The sequence below is a fragment of the Chionomys nivalis genome, chromosome 7, assembly GCF_950005125.1.
Source record: "Chionomys nivalis chromosome 7, mChiNiv1.1, whole genome shotgun sequence".
Taxonomy (NCBI): Eukaryota; Metazoa; Chordata; class Mammalia; order Rodentia; family Cricetidae; genus Chionomys; species Chionomys nivalis.
The window spans coordinates 7,855,462-7,876,253 of record NC_080092.1 but is presented as its reverse complement, the minus strand read 5'-3'; the positions used below and the strand labels follow the sequence as shown (position 1 = coordinate 7,876,253).

The 20,792-nt window shown below is 45.3% G+C and overlaps 1 protein-coding gene across 20 annotated transcripts in view; it reads left to right on the top strand.

The window, feature by feature from the left end:
• Rbfox1 (RNA binding fox-1 homolog 1) overlaps positions 1-20,792 on the top strand; it is a 1,523,799-nt gene that overhangs the window by 1,153,691 nt on the left and 349,316 nt on the right. For 3 of the 20 annotated variants that reach the window (XM_057774175.1, XM_057774162.1, XM_057774148.1), the window contains exon 1: positions 5,603-5,894. The exons of 13 other annotated variants lie outside the window; for them this stretch is intronic. In XM_057774175.1, the coding sequence (XP_057630158.1) occupies positions 5,796-5,894 (99 nt within the window). In that variant the 5' untranslated portion in view covers positions 5,603-5,795. Of the gene's footprint in view, positions 1-5,011; positions 5,139-5,602; positions 5,895-20,792 lie in introns of those variants that run through there. 4 more of the 20 variants (XM_057774161.1, XM_057774168.1, XM_057774149.1 and 1 more) reach the window with 2 other exon arrangements.

Sequence of the window (20,792 nt, the reverse complement as noted above, 5' to 3'; positions counted from 1 at the left end):
ACTGCTCTTTGATTTGATTTCATGCAGAAATGTTATTCTGTATATTCTGAAGCTACTTAGAATACTTCCTTACTGATTTCTCCAAGGTAAAACATGCAGATGCTTCTGGCTCCAGCGAACAGGTGTGTGGATGATAGTTACATTTTAAACAGCCTTCCCCATTGCTTTGTGCCATTTGCTTTCATGGGCATCATGAGAGTGAATATCCCGGCACATGCACACCTGTATCCAGCACAGCTATTTCAACAGTGCAGGTAGAGGGAACTGGAAGAGTTCCTGGAGAAGACAGTAACATCTTACATTTTGATAGTCAATACCAAAACGTTGTCTTCCAGACTCAACCAATTTTGACTTCCAGACAAGTAAGTGAAACTTTATGTCTCTCCTCAACTACTTCAATTTTATTATTATTGATAGACATTTTACCATTTAAATTGTGTAATTTTATTTGGCAATTACTATCAGTCTTTTGAACAAAAGGCAGTAATAATCACAATGACCATAGTTTTCATTTGGATGTGTTTTTATTTTTACTTCTTTTCAAAAAAGAAAATGTAAAACACCATTTGAAATAACCACGATTGACCTGGAATTTCCAGTGCAGTAGATAGAAGATGACTTCAAATTTCAGATCCTCTTGTCTCAACCTTCCCAGCAGAGCATTTGTATGCTGAATGTGGTGGCTCAGACTCTGTTCCAGTAATTTAGAAGCTGAGGCAGGAGGGTTACTATGAGTGCAAAATAGGTCTGTATAACAGAGTAAAACCCTGTATCACAAAATTAAAAACTGTAAAAAAATAAAAATTAAAAATAACAGAGAGGCAAGATATTGTAGTGTGTGCTCATGAGATGAGGGTACAGCGTGTGCTTCTGCTCTTGTTTTGCAAGAGTGGCTTATTTTTAGTCAAAGGCTTACTGACAACCCACACTCAGAGTAGAAAGCTCCAGCAGTTTAAGGGTTCTTTGTACCAGCAGAATTTGATCTCTGGGCTGGACCCTGTCGTTACATGCATAACAGGTAACTAAGACACTAGACTGGCCACTGTCAGAGATGCAGCCCATTGCTCAGAATGAGCTGGTCTGAGTGAATCTGTGTCTGGGCTTCTTCAGTGACTCAGTGATAGGGAGGGATGCTTATACCTGGAGGACTGTGTATGAAGACAGATCTTCTCAGAGTGGCTTGGAGGGAGCATCAGGGACTGAGACCTCATGGCAACTTAAAATACATAGAAGTAAAAAGTTAGCCAAGACTTGTAATTCATGCTTTTGAGTGGAAATAGACAGAAGAGGTCACATAATTCAAGGTCCTGTTTCATCCATCCATCCATTCATCCATCTATCTAACAATCCATCCATCCATCCATCCATTCATCCACCCATTCATCCATCCATCCATCCATCTATCCATCCATCCACCTACCCACACATCCATACACTCATTCTTCTATGTTAGTAATGTTTGAGTGTATCCTATATTCTCAGGCAGTGCATTAAACCCTGCATGTCTAGTAATCAAAGATGAAGGTGAAAATATCTCCAATTTTGCGGCATTAGGAGTGCCAGTTAACCACTGCTGCTTTGTGGATGGACCCCAGAGAGTTCCAAAATTCATCTATTATAACCCTGATTCTTGGAATCAGATTGCAAAAGGCAGGAAGCTGGGGGCTTTCTGAAGGCTGACACTGCAATTTACAGAGCTGGCACACTTGTTAGTGTTGACTGCAGCCTCCCCACCTCTGACTTACAGCATCCTCTCATCTGTCTCCGCCGGTTCCCTGCAGCACTCCTTTATGTTATGGCATTAACATAAAGTACTTGTACTTGTTTCTTACCTTCATTGTGTAACACACACACACACACACACACACTTGAATATAAGCTCTATGATGTGAAGGATCTTTGTTTGTCCTCCTGGACCAATACAGCTCCAGGGACTGGGACAGTCCCCGGAGTGAGGTTAATACTAACTAAATTGCATTCAAGTGTTTGGAAGGCAGTCAATCAAAGTGATGCTCAGGACAGAGATAATAAAGGTCTGAAAAAAGGCTTCTTTCATCTTACATGACTTAAGATTAAAATTATGTAGTTATGTGTATTAAAATTTGGAAGTAAGATTCAGATTTAGCCAAGCGTCATGTTGATATCGTCACTGAGCTAATAGTGGTCTGAATTGCTTATGAATTACATCCAGACATCATTCAGTCTTACCTGAGTCTTTCTTGCTCTGATACATGACAATCCCCATGCAAAAAATTGTTCAATGCAAGGTTTACTCTGTTGACAGTTTTAGGAGATTATAATAAGAGTTGAAGAGAGGTAGAAATGACTTATTTCATGCTCTTAGCTCATTTGGGGGAGAGGGGAAGATGTTGCAAACACTATTGTTTGAGTTAAATAAGAACTTGGGCAGTTGCTTTTAAAGAAATTACCATTTGAAGATGCTATTGTTCTTTGTTATTTTCTCTTAAGCCTCATGGCTTCCTACGGGGCATGTATAGCCATTCAAGGAAGGGTCCTTGTAGCTAAAGCCAGCAGGGCAGCCCCAGGATTCACAGACAGCACATACCTGCAAGTGATCTCAAGTGCCAGGGACTCTGTAGAAAGAAACAAGCACATTCTCTCTTCTCCCATTAAAGGATGTAGAAAGAGTTTTTCTCCTTATGCCAATGAGTTGGGGGTTCAGATTTGGCACTCCTGGATGCCGACCAGAAAGCGTCACCAAGTTTTGCCATAAGTATATAAAAGATGGTCACCGAAAGAATTTGCCTTTGCATTTGGAGTACTTCAATGCTCTACACTGACATTACCCACGGGGGAAAAGACCATTCTTCTGTTCAAGTAGCTTCTCATAGCCAAAGTGTCCAGGAGAAGAGCACTTAGCCATTGTGTTTGCTCACGCTGTGCGGGGGCATTTGAGCTGGTTGGTCCAGAGAACAGAATCTACCTTCAAGTCGTTTTGATATGCTTTAGAGGGCTGCGAGCTCATTGCTTCATTGACAGATTCCCAATGTGACTGACTCTAAGCAGAAGTCTAAGGGAAAGAGTGAGCCATTACTTCAAAATGGGTTTGAAGGAACTCAGTCCCTGCTGAGAGCTTTCATGTTGGGAGGAAGCAGGGCTCTGGGCAGGTGAGAGCTGTTAGTGGCTCCTTCCAGGAGGTATTTGTTTTTCATTAAACCATTCAGATACGGTTTTATTAAAGTGCAAGGTTTTTACTTATCTCATTCCTTATGAAAATGAGCACAAGAGAAATTTCTGCCCTGTTCTTGGAACATTGTAGTTTTTCCAGTGTCAGACTGAAAAAAAATTTTTAAAAAAAAATCTCCATTGTTGAAAAAAATTGTTTGAAGCACAAGAAAGAGCTTGGAAAAGGCAAGAGAGACTGGAGAGTCATGTTCTCTGGGCTTTGGTTCTTTCTCATTGGTTTGAGGAATTGCAAAATAAAACTAAGTACAAAGAAGGAAAACAGGGAGAGAGGTACTTGGGGTCTGTGTGAATCAGAGCTTATGTGACAAGTGCCATTGATTTCTGAGACGACATGCAGTAAGCCTTTTCCAGAAGGCTCTCTGCCAGCCTTCTTAACCCCAGTGCAGGCCACGGAGCCCTGGCCTTGGTGTTCCCAGCTTCTCTGGACAGCCACTGCAAAGGGCTGAACATGCTGATGAGCTGGGAGAACAGCAGGCCCCCATAAAGTGGTTGGAGGAGTGGGCTTGCAAGGTGGAAGGTGGAAATGAACAGGCAGTCAAGTTGGAGCACAGTGGGGACATGATTTTAATGACATTTCAAAGGGACAGTGCTGAACTGTGGGATGATTCCTTCCTTCCCATCAGTAAGCCTTTTAGAGAAACCCTGTCTCGAAAAACCAAAAAAAAAAAAAGAAGAAAAGAAAAAGAAAAAATAAAAGCATTTTGATTAGTCTGCCAAGTGAATTGTGTTTTGCTAGTCCAGGGAGAAGTCTAGAAGGCTTCCTTCTGCTGGGGAGTGTGTGGGGAGCACCCCTGGGATGGCCTTTGGAGAGGTCAGTCCCAGGATCCTGCCTCAGTGTCCCTCCTGAGATAAATCTTTCCCCTCTGGGGGCCAGCTCAGCCCTGCAGAACTGGCCCATATCTTCCACTGGAATTATTTCAGGAAACCTAGCAACCAGGCAAGGATTCTATCCAGTGGACTCTTGCTCGGAGAATAAAGAAGAAACCCCATCACTGGTTCCGAATAAATCTATATAAAATATGACAACTATTCCTGATCGTGGTTTTACTATTGCGAGATTTTTTCCCCCTTGTGGGAATCAAGGACGAGTTAAGAGTCTTCATATTTTCTCTTAATTCACAGATCACATCCCTTACTTTATTGCATAAAGACTAACGAAATCTACTAATGAATAATTATTACTTCATAAGATAAAGGGGAGGGGGAAGATCCGCCTGCAAGAGTGGAATATTAATTTGGCCAAGGAGGCCAGGCAAGAGGGGGAAATATAAAATAAAACTATTTCAATTTGCTCTCCACATCACGAACAGTAATCTCTTACAAGACAGGGACTTTTGTCTACCCCGTGTATTTATAATTTGAGAAGAGCATCGGGTTCTAGGCTGGGAGAAGGCCCCTCGCCTTCACCTCGAGCTGGCATTTTAGTGTAACAGCTGCTGGATTCTCCGGTTAAGCCGCAGCGCTTGCGGCTGCCTGCCGGGGGTAGGCTGATTCCAGGGAGAAAGCAGTGCCCCCCGAGCAGCGGGGGTTTCCAGGGACCTCCTTCTCGCATTCCCACCCCCGCGCTGTACCCCAACCCCTGGCATGTCTATTACCCCCAAGCTTCTTACAAAAGGGAAATCCCCTTTCTTGTGTTTATTTGCCAACGAGTCAGGCAAACAAACCGCCGGCTGAAAATCTCCCGGACTCCTCAGGGTCCCAGCTGAGCAGTCTTGTTAATGGTCCAGCTCCTTTGATTGCTGGCGATGTGGGGCGCTCACACGTTCGCTTTCCCTCTCCCTCCCTTCGGAGGATTTTAGCAGACAAAATTTGAATTTTGGCGAGTCCTTTTTTAAAAAGAAAAAAGAAACGAACAACCCTGCCCCTGGACCTTTTTGACAAATGAGAAGACTCCCAGCATCAGCACCAAGCGAGTGAGCGACAGCGAAGCTGTGAGTCTCTCTCTCTCTCTCTCTCTCTCTCTCTCTCTCTCTCTCTCTCTCTCTCTCTCTCTCTCTCTCTCTCTCTCTCTCTCCCCTCCCTCCCCCATTACTCCCCCTCCCCCTTCCTCTCCTCTCCCCCTCCTTCTTTCTCCTCCTTCCCCTCCCTACTCCATCTCCCCCTCTCCCCTCTCTAGCGTCTCCATCGGGGTATCCTAACCCCTGTCTTTCATAGAAGTCGACTTTACCCATTCTTGTCACCTTTAGGGGGTGGCGGGGGTGGGGCAAGGGGCACCTTCCACTTTAAGAGCCCTCCAACAACAGGCCCAATAAAGCCAAGGGGAGCCAACACTACTTCCCAGCCTCTCTAAGTGTCTTTAGTTGAAAGCTGATGAACGCTGGGTACTAGCAAACCCGAGGGCGAGGAGAGCCAGGGAGGAGGGACTCTCTTGGGGTGCGGTGGGGGGAGGGAGAAAGAGAGAGACGAAAGAGGAAGAGAGAGAGAGCAAGAGGAACAGCCACTGCTGTGTGAGTTAGATAATCAGCGAAAATTAAAAAGAAAAAAAAAAACTGTAGCGACTAGGAAAAAGGGTTTTTAAAAAAAGCAACGCAATTGTAGATTGTATGTGAGCATCTCCGCTCTCGCTCTGCGGGCACCCGAGAATCGCGATGCAGCATCCTCTGACGGGGGCCACCTGCGTGGCACTCCCCAACGTGGGCATGTGTCCCCAGCTCTCGTGTGCCTTGACTTTTATGTACTTACAGCAGGTAAGACGCGCGGCTCTTTCTCGGTGGCGGCAGCTCCTTCTCAGCTTGGCCAGATTGGGTACCGCTTCAATGGGCTGCGCGTTGTGTGTTGGGGGGGGGTTGGGGGTCTCGAACACTGGGACGAGATGAGGTTGGGTGGGAGCCTCTGGTTTTCCGTCAGTCCAAAATGCTTTTTTAATTCACCTGTCTGAATACTTTGTGAACACTGATTCCCAGCCTCAGGGACCGGGAATTTGAAGATGAAAAACTGCCTTTTTCTTCTGAGCATGTTCTCATGTCAGAAGTCCAGAGGTGAGAAGTCCAGAGGTGAGGTGAGGGGGTGGTCCCTAGGATGCTGAGAGAGTTTGGGGTTCCGTGAAGATATCCTGAAGCCTGTAGTTTTAATTCAGCTGTTTTAATGATTGGCACAAAGTGTTCCTGTACCGTGCAAGTGTGTGTTTGTGTGTGTGTGTGTGTGTGTGTGTGAGAGAGAGAGAGAGAGAGAGAGAGAGAGAGAGAGAGAGAGAGAGAGGGGAAATCTTTGTTAAGTTTGTCTGTGCTTTCTATCCATTCTACAAGACTCAGAACATTGGGATTTTTGCAGTCTGACAGCACCCTACCCAATCTTCTTTGAAACTCTCCAGTACTGGGTGGGTGGTTTTGTTTGCTTATTTGGTTGTTTCTATACCCCAGGCCTGTCCACTCCCTTGACAATGAGTGGTCTTGCCCGGATGTCTGTTGGCTTCCTTCCCACCCAGTCCAAATCTGTGAATTTTTGGATTTGGTTCTTGTTCTGAGTGTCTGCTCTGGGCCTCACTGGGTCTTCTCTGTCTTACTAGAAAGGCTTCTGCCTGGTCTACTCCTCCAGGGCTTTGGAAATGACCTAACACTGTCCTGTGGGGAGGCAGGCCAGCTGTGTCACGGGGCGGGGTCTGTGGCTGTGAGTTGGCAGGATTAGAGGGTTTTTGTCTGCTGCTGGGAATCCACGACCTGACTCCCTCTGTCCTGTCCTGTAAAGTTTCATTAGGGGTAATCCTTCTACCTACCTTTCCACAAATTTGTTTTAAGGATGTGGCTGACTGTGTGTGTGTGTGTGTGTGTGTGTGTTAACCAAACTTCCTTTCTAAGAGTTGAAAGGAGCCCCTTGCCTCCAAGATGCCCCCTTCTGATTTGTGCTGCAGGATATATGTCTTCATAAAATGCCAGGGGTTCTGGCTTGAACATTTGGGTAATTCGTTATCAGCTTGGTTGCCAAATTTTTCTTTTGCGTATTTACTGCTGCTAGTCCTTTTTGAGAACAGCCCCCTTAAAAACATCTTGTGAATAAATTGGTTTATACTTGTATTTGTTTTATTTTGTTTCCCGTTTAGTAAATCAGACCAGGAACTATCTCTTAGGAATGTATTGATAGTATTATTGATAATATATGATCCACCAGCTTCTACCATTTCTTTGCCTCGGCTGTGAATGTTTGTCAAGTACCTGTGTGTTTTACATAAGTTTCTCACCATGAGAATATCCCAGGGAGCATTTCTTCAGTTGTTAAGCCTCAACTGGATTGAAACAAATTATTAAAATATCTGTTTTTTTTTTAAATCCTATATTCATGTCTTTTTATTTTATTTGTGAATTGACTGGAATAATGTTATTTAAAACATAGAATGTTATAGGTGCTTAATACTTTCTCTCTTTCTGGTTCTTCTGTGTTTTAATTAATATGTTTTCTGCTTCACCATTAAACCGGTTTGCCCATTGAAGACCTTAGGAAGGAGGACAGTGCCTTTGAACAAGCATCTATTCTTGCTATGAAAGGATGGGTGTATCATGTGGCATTGAGGCTTTCCCACTGTGGAACACACCTGCTATGGAGAGGGAGCCTCCCAGAAAGTGCTGGCAGCCATAGCAAATATTTAGAGGTGACTGTATCAACAGCATGGTTCCCCAGGAAGGTACATGGGGGATGGGCTGTGAAGGAGATCTCAATGTATTCTCCACTTGAATGAGTGTGACACGGGATCAGAACAGGTGTGAGTGGCAGAAGGATGTCTCTAACAGAGGTTTACTAAAATTCTGAAGGAAAAACGGGCAGACATTTATTTTTGATTATCCTTTTTACAATCCAGGTTTTTAGCTGCCACCACTACTCTTACCAAAAATCCACTATCAGAGACCTGTGCCTTGGGGGTCATCTCTTCTGGCCTTTTAATGCCATGATTCAAAGTCAAGGTCAGACAACTGGCTGATTTAGAGAGGAGACAGTCCCTTTAATCTCCACAAGCCACAGACCAGTACAGACTACATATCTTCTGCCGGGGTGGAACCACTGTACTTTTTTTCCTGCTACTAATCTATAGCTAGTATTCCGTAGCCATGCGTTTGATGAACAGAGAGCTAGTTCATACTTTCAAAGCATATTGATCAAATAGATGAACGAATCATGCTTCATTTATGATTAGCAATGCCTCCATTAGAAGCATTTAATTTTGTGTCTCGAAAAACGGCACATGTCAGAGACCACTGCCATCCTCATCATCAGTTTACGTAAGAACATAATTAAAATCCTCCTATCTTTTTGGAAACATTTCTCATCCTGTTTTCAGTTGTGAACATGGTCTTATGTGTAAGGGACTCCTGGGTCTTCACTGAAATGTTTTATCTTAGAATGAAGTCTTACACGGGGACTTTCTCCTATTCAGCACTCGAGGAAAATGACTCAGTTATATGCCTTCACTGGCTTCGATATTAAAATCCCTTCCTAAATACTCTCATATTTGTCCTTACGACGACTCATGAAAACAAAAACCAATTAGGATACCAGCCTTGGGAATATATACTGGATGTTCAACAACGGAGCCCTTTTGCTGCAAATGTCTTATTTATTCAGACCAATGAAGTGGTGTCTTCGGTGTTTGCATTGTTTGAATTATTTTGTATCATTTGTTTACATTTTCTAATAACTTCTTTTTACATACATATTTTCCTGAAGTTTATGATTTCTTCTTTTTCTCTCTTTTCTCTTTGTCATTCTTCTCCTCCCTTTTCTAACACCCAAGCTATTGCTCTAGTTGGGAAAAGTGAGATGGGAGAAAGCTTGGTAGCCCTTTTGGCATTGGTAACCAATGATGTTATCACTTGCATGTGTGCACATGTACACACATGCACACTTACAAACTGCCAGCACACTGTATGGGTTTATGGCTGTAGCCTACTTGTAGATAGAAGTGGTGATGTATTGCTGAGGAAGATGGCTGTCTCCTCATTGGTGAGGTGAAGGACATGCCTCAGACTTGGGTCTTGACACCCTACAGTGGCTCTTTTCTGTGACTCCTTTGATGGTGACATTGTCCCACAATTTGACTTCCAGCTTGTATATACTTCCAGTGAAAAATCTTTCTAGCGTTAGCTGCTAACTGGGTACTCGTCTAAACCTTCTTTCACTGAGGGAGAATTCTGAATTCCAGTTCCAAATTTGGAGCTTATTAGCAATGATAGCAAAGGAGAATCTGCTTTGTTTGCTTTATAGAAAGCAGTATGTGCATGTTTGTGTACACACACACACACACACAGGCACGCTATAAAATTCTCCTAAATCAAGGGAACAAATACCAAGCACCCATTTCTCCGTAAGAAATGCTGAGGACGCAAACAGCAGACACTAAGGTTTGTTTTCTGATGGATACTTCATGCCCCAGACCTCCAAAGATGTATTTTGCCCGGATTTCTGCCTCTGTAAAGCAGACCAGTAGCATATGAACTTACTGCTCCTTGTTCCCACCCCACCCTCCTTGTCTCCAGTTCTGTTCCACCAAGCCTTCTCATCTGTCAAGTGCTGTTCACTCCCAGTCTTTTAATCAGCCCAAATTTAACAATGAGTCAAATACTTAAAATCCACATTAAAGAGGGGAGGAAAGGGGGCCTCTAAAGTGGCCCACGCCACTGTCAATATCCAAAGATGGGTCATTTTTCCCCACCTAATGGTGATGCATGAGCTTTGTTTTAAATAGTGAAGTGGTTTGTACAAAGGGTAATTCCTGGTAAATGAAGCCATTGCTCATGGTGGACACCTTCAGATCGAAAGCAATTGAACTGAAACCCGCACATCAGCCCTTTCTGTCTTTAATTAGAAAGTGCTGCTCAGTGTGGAAGCTCACTGGGTAGAGGGCTCTCTCATGGAGGCCGGATGGTGTTGTTGCGGGGGCTCGCGCGTCTCCGCACCATCCGTGGCTGTAAATTCAGGACACATTAGGTAAGGCGTAACAATTATTGCTGCGTAGGAAAGTTCAGTCCTTGTCGCAGTCGCTCCCCCTGCGTCTCCATCTGATGATCTACGGAGGGGACAAATGACACTTTATCACATTCTTTCTTCTTGGCTTAATCCCATACTGATTTATTAGACAGGGCTGTGGATTGGGGGTAGTCAATAGTGCCAATAACGCAGAAAAGAATTAGGATAGATTATCTTCATGTCTGAATTGTTTAAAGCGATCTAAGTAGCTAGAATGAGCACATTGGTAGGCCTGGCTAGCTGTTTGCCATGAGATGTCTGCCTGCCTCTGTCTTCAGATATTGTCTGCTATAATTTTTTTTTTTATATATAAAACCCTGCTGGTTTGTCTGTTCTTTTCTAAAGACGGAGAGAAGGTATGTGTGTTGGAGCTGTTCTGAGAGGGTGAAGCCCAGAGTCCAGTGAGCTGGGTGCTTCTTTGCCTCCCCCCCCCCCCCCACGGAGAGAAATGTGTCCCCAAATCAGCTGCATTCCTACCTGGGTTAGCTTCTTCATTAAAGTCACTTAAAGCGACGTTTATTTGTGGAAACCATAATGCATCCGTCTGTCCACAGACAGGCGTCTCCTCTGCCATCATTCTCTGTCTGCCATTTTGTGGTAGGTTGTGTGTCAGAACATGTGAGCCAGCAGCTCTGCCTGAGCTGGGAATGGAGAAAGCCCAGTCATTAGTGCTCATGCACCGTCTGTTTTCCTTACAGCCGGCCCTTGAGTGATTGTCCGGCAGACGATATGCTGAGGGGAGACGATCATTTTTAGGGGTTTCTGATTCATTTCACCAAGCTCCCTGCCCCAAGAGAGAACATAATGCTTGTTTATTCATATTGGCTGCTAAGAAGCAGTGTAGTTTATCAGGCAAATCATAGTCTTTTGGAAGAGAAAGGCATCGTGGCATGGTGAACAAAACCAGGTTGGCACATCTGTGCCTAAGGGGGCTGCCGATGGGCATGGGATATCACCCTGAGGAAGAAGCAGGTCTGGCAGACATCGGTGTAATTGTTCCATCTGCAGAGACTTCTTTAATGGACAGGGAGAGGTGTCCCAGTGTGCTGCGTAATTCAATTCAGAAAAGCATAGAGAGTTCCGTTCATCAATAAAGTTGCCTATTTCCAGAGCAGCTAGAGAGAGTCTTTCAGGACTGAGCACTGGACTGTGGCTGTCACCCTGATGCCACTTGCCACTCCTGGCTTTGTTGAGGAGGAGTCTGTGTCAAATAGGGTCAGCTCTCAAGCACAATAGCTCAGAAGGGCCCTGACTTTTCTACCATGGTGAGTGCAAATCAGCTGGGGGAAATGAGGAGTAGTCACACAGTCTGCCCTTACAAGAGGAAGCAATTGGAAGATGGATTACCAAAGAATCCCAAATTCAATGTTCAAGCACCTCTTAAGGTTAGGAGAGTGCAAAGATCGGAATTCCCAGACATCTGACATGGCCGGGAAGTGGGACTTTTACAGGTGCCTCTGTTTTTCCAGCATATCGAAACTGATTATTTGCCTGAAAAAGAGCAGAAGATGATTTCTGTCCTTCGCCTGGGAATCTTCCCTTTGGACTCCTCTACAATTGATCTGCATTTCTTGTGTTTGACAATTTCCAGGGCGTCGTTTCTGAGCTCTACGGTGAGATAGATAGTTGAGGTCTTTCGGTCTTTTCCTAAATTTCACCCACAATGCCTCAGGGCTGATTACAGAGGGTGTAAGTGTTCAGTAAAGAGAGCGATAGATGAATATGTGGTTTTGGCATGACAGAACTATGAAACAAGGGGAGACGGTCCTCACCGCCCTCTGCTATGTATAGGGTCAGGTACATACAGTCACTTGTTTGTGGGAAATTGTTTCCAAGTGTCGTTTCATTTCAGTTTGTTAAGAAGTGTCGGCACTGTTGTGGGGCTGAGGCTCCAGGAAAAGGTGGATGTGGCTAGGGATGAAGCCAGAAAATAGCTTCAGATTGGGAACCATAAGGTAGGAGATGAAGAGGATGGTGGCTAAGGCTCAGGGGAGTTTCTGCAGAGGTGATGGTTCTTCGGAGCTGAGGCGCAAGGATCCTGGGATTGGTAGGAGCTAGAGAAAGCAGTCTAGGGTAGAAGAGAGCAAGAATGGGGCTGGGGAGATAGCATAAGTGGTAAAATGTTTGCCGCGCAAGCAGGAAGACCTGTCCTTAGCTAGCACCTGGTGGTGATGGTGGTGGTGGTGGTGGTGGTGGTGGTGGTGGTGGTGGTGGTGGTGGTGGTGGTGGTGGTGTTAGCCCATGTTTAAACATAACGGCCCAGGGGAGGCAGAGATAAGGGGACCCTTGTGTCTCTCCAGTTATTAGTTTAACCATCGAGGCCAGTTTAAAGTCAGGAAAGTTCCCATCTCAAAAATAATGCAAAGTGGGGACGGTGGCTGAGGAGTGTAACAAGTTGTTTTGGGGGCTGCATGCACACATATATGCATGTACCAGCAAGAACACATACACACACACGCACACACACAGAGAATTGTCTTCAGCTATAGAAGACACCATGGCAATCTTAGATACATGGAGATAGGAAACAATAGAAATGGGTCTCCTGCAGGGTCGTCCAGTTTCTGAGGATAGGGGAAGGGAGGCACCATGTCCATCCTGTAGTCTCACTCTGGCTTGAAAAGGTGAAAAGGGGACCTATTGACATTCCAGAATTGTAGAATAGTGCATGCAAGGTGTGGAACCAGGACAGGGGCAGTAGGTAGGAGGAGAGTTTGATCAAACTCCTAGGGAATGGTATTTACCAAGAGGCCCCAAGGCTCTTTGGTGGCAACTCTGTAATCTTGTCCAGGGGTCATGAGTAATGAGTGAGTCAATGGAATGACAGAAGGATGGCCGGCTCTCTCTCCACTTTAGCTACCCATCAGTCCCTTCCTCATTTCTACCAGCCTCCTCATTACCACAGCTGACACCTTTGCTAATTCTGAAGTTAACCTACATTTAAGTTGGCAAGGACCCTTGCCCAATCAGTAGCGATAGATGTTTTCCAGTATCCATAGAAATCAACAGTCACTCTTGTGTTTGCTTATTGATTCTAAGTTTGTAGAGTCCACACAGTGATATATGCATGTATTTGCTCATTTATTGCGTCACTTAGGATTCAACTAGAGCCTACGAAATGGTAAGTAAGTGCTTTACCACTGACTTTATCTACCCTCCCATCTCTTTTCACCTTTTATTCTGAAACAAGGTCTTAGTAAGTTACCCAGACTTATCTTTCCTTTCTTCTACCTCCATCACCCTAGTTGCTGGAATGATGGGCCTGAGCCACCACTACGCTCTTCTCATTCTGTGTTTATTGAACTCCCAAAGGGTGCCAGATGCCCTTAGTAAGCCAGGGCCAGGGCTCCACCATCCCTGGAAGAGCATCATTTGCCTGTACATCCTCAATGCTGCATTTAGACATAGATCAGCTTGGCCCGTTGCGTGTGTTAGGAATCTTGTGCCATTCCCGGGCAGGAATGATTCCATCCTTCCTTCTTTCCTTCCTCTGATCCAGTGTGCAAAGAACAAGACTATATGATTAACCGACAACTTTCTACACCGCACCTCTCCTCCCCCTCTGCCCAGATAGTAGCCCACAGCAAAGGAAAGACATCCTGTATTTAATGTATACAGTATACAGAGGGTTCTGCAGCAGTGGGCTGGTCAGAAGGCTGCTACTGTGGTCCTTAGGACTCATCAAATTCTGTTTGCCGTGCAGTTGCACCCAGTTTTGATCTTTTCCTCTGCATTGTTTCAGCACACACGGACTAGTAAGTAGTGTGGGAATGCCAAGTGTGTGTTCTCAGGGACTTAATGACTATTTTGCTTTTTCTTCTGTGGCTATGGAACGAAGTACAGCAGCTTTAGGATTTAAGGGCCTCAGATTTCCCCGGACTCAGGAGTGAAATGCAAGGAGGGCTTGGCTTTAATGAGTCTTTTCTTTCTCGGTGGCAGATGTTTTCCTGGATCTCACCTGGAGAACTGCATTTTTCTTACTGGAAATAGCAGCCCGCATCTGTGTGCTCCTTCCAGGAGAACTGCTTTCTATGCCTGGGTTGGGTAGTGCTTAGCTCTCGGGAGAGGATTTGAGATGAGAGATGACGCCCCTCTCCTGGAATGCTCAGGAGCAATGAGCAGCAACTGTGGAATTATAGGCAGGGAGAGAGTCCTTCTGGTTCATATTCAAAAGCTGGTCTTCCCTTAGAAACCTGTAAGCCGACTTTCCCTGCAAAACATGGTTTGTGAAAAGCAGGTGTTTCTTGCCCTCATCTATAGAGCAGAAATCAAGTTCTGAGGCATAGTCCCAACTCCGTTATTCATGAGCTGATCTGACTGAATCGAGCAACTCACTTAACTTGATTTGAACCTTAATTGCTTCTTCGGAAAAAATCGAGACGAGAATGGTCATTTTATATTGTTCTTCGTGAGATGAAGCAGGGTACCACTCGGGCTTATGATGCAGCACAAAGCCGGTAGGTGCCCAAGATACTAAAAAGAAAGATCCTCACATTGATGTTAAAGAGATGTCTCAGTGTGTTAAGATAACACAGGGCCTGCTCCTGGAAACTGCCCACTTCTCCGGAATGGGAATACTAATGTGCCCATGGCCTGCTGAGGTTACAGGCACCAGGAATCTGGGGTCACATCCTGCCTGCTCAGTTCTCTGCTCCCCTTCCTCCTCTGGGTCTTTGCTGCTGCTGCTGGTGGTGGTGGTGGCAGCGGCTGTGGCATGGCTGCATAGCTCAATTGATGCTCCATGGCAGGAAGAGGAGAAGTACCAATCATCTTGCTCTTGTCAGTAGCAAACTTAACTTTCAAAAGCTGACAGAATCATACTGCAGGGGCTTCATTTATTTCTATGCAGAATGGCGTTGTGCCCTGGTGCAGGAGATTCCAGACATGGTGACGCAGAATCCAATAGACTTCAACATGGTGAGCGGCTGCTCAAAAGTGGACAGTTCAGAGGAGTCTGGTGTGGTTGGGGCGCCTGTGTCCCTGACTTGGAGGCCAAAGCAAACACTAGGATTGATCAAGCACATGGGTCCAGATTCGGTGTGGTGGGAAAGAACAGAGCCCCTGCTGTCCGATCGTTTGTTCCTTTTGTTCTGGGAACATAAGAGCAAGGCGTAAGGGACTTCAACTGGGTCACTCCCGTAGTTTCTGGAAACAAAAAAGCAACTCCTACAGACAGCTTGTGCTGGTTTCCCCATCTACTGCCTTTGCTTACATGGGCTGACAGGCTCGCTCATCCAGATAATCTTTCAAAAAGCTATGAATTTTTTTTTCCTTTTTTGCTTTCTTCTCTTTTTTTTCCCCTTCAACACCTTCCTCTCTAAGGATTCCAAGGAGCTGCTGAAGCAGGAAGGGAATGAATGGAGTCTTTGCCTGCTGATGCAATTTCAGTTCCTTCCACTAGGGGTCTCTGTGTCAAACTCCGGATTCCTCGCACTTTCTCTCCCTCTCTCTCTCTCTCTCTCTCTCTCTCTCTCTCTCTCTCTCTCTCTCTCTCTCTCTCTCTCTCTCTCTCTCTCTTTACTTTCCCACTTTCTTCTCTTTTGGTTCAGCTTAGGAAAGGAAGATCCTTTTGTAAACAGGAAGAGCTACTGTGAGTCCATTGAGGGAACCAGAGGATTTTGCTATCCTCGGCACCATGATGGCAATGACATAATTAAAATAGTGACATAATCAATAACATTTATGGAGTCTTGGGTGGCAAGAACATGACTCAGCAAATTTACGTGGATTTTTCTCTTTTAATCTCACACATAGGCCTCCAGGGAGTCAGTATATTTACTTCTTATTTCTTTGTTCCTTGTTTTCATTTGAGGCAGAGTCTTTCTGTATAGTTCACCCTGGTCTCTAACTCAAAGTAATTCTCCTGCCTCAGCTTTCCTCATGCTGGGATTGTAGTTGTGTGTAACAGCAAGTCCTGCCCCCCTACCCATCTAACTACTTTCTCCCTCCCTTATTTCTTTAACATAGAGAACAAAAGACTTAGGTGTGAGAAGTGATATTTAAAGTCATGGAAAGTTTTTCCAGACACTGCACTGAGAGACACTGCTATTCAGTGACCACTTGGTCTGTCTGCCTCCCCCTGCTGTGGAGGCTTCTGGTAGAACTTGATTTAAGAGGCCTAAGCGAGGCTGTCTGTCCACTGTTTAAAGTGCTCCTCAGCTTTGCTTTAACGGGGAAAAAAATCATCAGAAAGGGAATGATCTGAGCATCCTTCCTCCTTGAAGCAGATAGTTATGGAGAAGATCTCAGTCATAACCCAGGCTGACTTCACACTCATTTTAGAGCATAGATGATGTGGCATAACCTCAAATTCATGGCAGTCCTCCTGCCTCAGCCTTGTGAGTACTGGATTACAGGCATGAGACAGCTGGTTTTATCTTAAATCAATAGGGTATGGGTTTGTTCGTTAGGGCACTTAGTAGGCCTTGAGTCTGGGCTGCAGAGGATTCAAAGAGAAAGTGTGGGGCTAGAAGGCAGTGTCCACAGACAGTGATAGAGTGTGTTTCTGCAAAGCCAATTCCAGCCTCCAAAGCTCCGCCTTGAACCAAAGCTCTTCAACTAACTGGGAACGCAGTTCCTGCCTGGCTCCGTCTGTTTTAATGATTTATAAAGCCACACCGCTCCTTTTGTTCACGAGCAGGGCCTTGTCCTGTTCATAAAGGCATTTCAGGGAGTGGGGTCCTGGGTGGCCATGTTGCTAGCTCAGTGCTGTGAAGGCTGCTTCATAAATCAAAAGAGCCCGGTACTTTGCTGCTTCCGAGCTCTGAGATGGCGTGCATGTGTGCGCAGTGTGAATGCATGTGTGCGTGCACAAGTGTGTGCTTGAATCAGATTCACTTAGGGATGGCTACTTTGCCCTTCCATAAAGAATGAATGAAGGAGAGGATGCAATTGGGCTTAGGTGCTTCAGGGTCAAGGGGTTGGGCTTCCTGGCAGCTTCCTGGCCCCATTTGTTTCTCATTTGATGCTTATGTTTTCCGGTGTTGGCCATGAAAATGGGCTAATGCAACCTTATTAGCATAAAGAGATGCAAACCCCATTAGAATCCCCTTCCTCCTGCATCATCAAAACCTGCAGAGGAGGCAGGAAGCCAGCCGACTGAAGGCTAGCACCACTCCTTCACTGCGAGCCAGCACCAGCTTCCTGTGCTCTTTAAACAATGGTGATTGGGGCATTTTTAAGAATTACTACAATTTCATTGACTCACCAGAAAAGAGTTCTGTCTTGTTTTGAACATGAGTGGGAGTGTTTATTATGCGGGCCTGGAATGCTGGATCTAGGAACCTTCCGTGAAGTAAGCGGTAGAGCCTTAGAACACTCGGGTTTTAAGCTTAGGGGCTGTTTGTCTTGCTTGTAGGTGTCAGAAAGAGATGTTGTGATCGTGTGGTTCATTTGAAGTTGTGAATTCTTTCGTGATGCTCAGAGAGCCCCTCTATGGTTTAGTCTGCCTCTTGGTTTGTTTTCACTCTGGACTGCATTTTTAATTCTATTGTGTGTTCCGGTTTATATGTGCAGGGTTTTACTCCTCCTGTAGAACCAAGAACTGACAACCAAGATAGGACTGAGGAGGAGCTGGAAGGGAGAAACAAAAATATTTAGGAAATTAAAGTGGTGTTTTAAGTGCTCTATCCAAGAAGATGAGTTTTGAATAGATGGAATCCTGAATTTCAAAATGCCGCTACACAAGAAGAACACAAGTGTGTCAAGCTTTTAAGAAATAAGCATGAAAGCTGAGCAGGTGCCCCACACACCAAAACAAATGCACACACCAATGCTGGCGATCCACTCTGCCTCCCACTCTGAAAAGGGCTGTAATCTCCTCGATAAATAGACAAATTCGAGTGCTAACTAGTACCTACCAGCATTTATGCCTATGCAAAAATTACTACTTTTTTTCTTTTGAAACAATCTCACATGCCAGTCAGCAGTCATGAAATTGAGACAGATTCGTTCGTTGAGAAAGACTGACTTTTACCACACTGTCTTTCTGAAAAGCAGAGGGCAGGATGAATGTGAATTTACATAAGGAAAGAAAAGATTTTGCCATGTGTCCGCAGGACCGGAAATACGATCCAGCATTTCAGACTGAGAAAGCAGGTGCCCAGAAAGGGACACCGATGGTCCTATTGTGCACATCTCTGTGTCTGTGTTTGTCCCCTATTCTCGGAACCCGCCAGTGCCTCGTTGTCTTTAATTATGTCTACGAGGCACAAGACGGCAGCCAACATCTGCTCCTTTGTTTACTTGGCTAACATATAGCTTTGATGGCTTATTAAACAATCTATTTTTCAAACCCAAAACAGAAAAACCAGCCGAACCCATATTATGGCATTCTGTAAAGACCCATTATGCAATTAGCACTTGGGATTTGTGCAAAGCTGGTGATTCACCCAAATAAACATCCCTCTGTTCTGATAGCTTTTGATGGCATCGTGGAAAATATCAATTTAAAAAAAAAAAAGAACATAGAAATCCGACAGCATTTTCTCCCTCATCACGCTACGAAGAAGATGATGTGTGGATGGGAGAAGCATATTCTTTAGTCCTTATAGCATATGCTCTGTGTGTGTGTGTGTGTGTGTGTGTGGTGTGTGTGTGAGTGTGTATGTGTAACTTTCTCAAATCATGTCTTTTAATTCAAGCCAGTTGTTACAATGGAGCACACGACAAAGGTGTGTGACTTCGGAAGACAGGCTTCTGAGAGTTTCTAGGGAGCTTTGAGAGAGAAGAAATGCTGATTTTAACTGTTGGTGGCATGTTCCTAGCACAACATGATCTAGTAATAAAAACTATCTAGACAGGTGTTACGGAGTGTGTGAGGTCCACACAACTAAACCACTTCAGAAACAGCTGCTGGCTCACTGCGTAGAAGGGCTTGCTTCCAAGACGGAGCCCCTGAGTTCGATCCCCATTACCCACAAGCTAGAAGGAGATGGCAGCTGCTTCAAATCATCCTCTGACCAACCCTTTCCCCAGCACACAGAGAAGGGGGAGGAGAAAGAGGAGAGAGAGTGAAATGAATATAAAAAAATAAGTAAATGATTCACGTCAAACCTCGCCCTTTCATCTGGGTCAGAGATCAGTACTTTACTCATCCCTCACTCATTCATCCACAGTATATTTATTTAGACTCTTATCTGACTCAGAAATTAGTCATGGAGGATGCATAGGGAGGAAAAACAACTTTTGATTTCTTTTTCCCATGGAGGTTGTGGGCTCACAAGGGAGAGACAAAACCTAGTTAAAGAGGCAAGTCCCTGCCACATGATGCAAGGTGGGTTAGCCAGGGCTGTAGTCCCCCCGGTGGAAGCAGGCGTGGAATCTGGGGATGATGAGGAAGAAGTGGCATAGATGATGAGATGGAAGAGGGAAGCAAAGGTTAGGGAGGAGGAGGACTTCCCTTCTCAGGCATGCCTCATGTCAGGCGGCCATCCTGTGCCTGTGTGGAGTTAATCCCTGTGAGGGACAGAGATGGGAGAGACAGAAAGGGACCCAGAGTGAAGATCCAGGCGGAAGAGTTACTGTGAGGATTGGATGCATCCGAAGAAGGACACAAGGAGACACTGCACAGAGTCGGTGACGGGGGGAAGGCAACAAGTTGGAGGTGAATGACACAGGCACCAGGTCTCCGTGAGCTAGAGGTTGTCCAGAGCAGGAATGCAGAGCGGGAGATAGACAGGACTGCAGCAGTGGAAGCTGCCAACAGCAGGCTTGAGGCTCTGAGCATCTTGGACCTGACCTTTGGAGACTGGGGCGGCAGGAGAGTAGCTAAATGGGACCTCACTGGCAGGCCCATATCAGTATATCTTGGGACAGCATTCTCTGGGTTACTGAGGACCTCAGCAGTTTCTTCATACCTTGCTGGGTAGCAGTGTAACCATCCACAGGGACCCCAACTTGCCAAGTCAGTTGCTCCCTTCCGAGTGCCAGATCTCTACCGTGGAAACCGCCTTCATGAAATGCTCAGTGGATGTGCCCCTACTCCACACGTACCTCTGTCCAAGGGATCATGGGGATGAAATGTGGTCAAAGCATCATCAGATGGCCTAGCCTTGAATCCTAAACATATCATGAATCTTAGAGACTGAGGACTAGTTGTTTGGTCATAATTATGAACCATTCTACGACTTAGTTTCCACATTTGGAAAACAGATGTGATGACAGGGTAAAGGCCATAGCACTGTCAGGAAGTATCCAGCATGCTATCCGTTACTGGAGAATCTCTATGAATGTCTCCACTCTACTCTTATTGGTGGTAATAAAGAGGGAGGTGTTAGTGAGAAACTTCAGTGTCTGCGATTCCACAGAAATGAAGGTCATGGTGGTGACGATGGAGAGAGACATAACGATGCTGGCTATACACTACATAGCAGGTGACAGTGGAAATGGGCATGGTGCTAGAGAATGTGATGGTGAGGTGAAGATGGTGATGGTGATGTTCGAAGGAACCACTTGTTGGAGAATGTGCTGGTGGTCCAGTGGAAACACAGTCCATCACTATCAAGATGGCCCTGGATGATACACTGGAAGCTGATGATGGAGACCGTGTTTGAGAGGCTTATGGTAAGGGTGAGGTGGTGACGGTGGCTATGATGTCATAGCAGGCGATATTGGAGACCGAGCTCCAATATGTA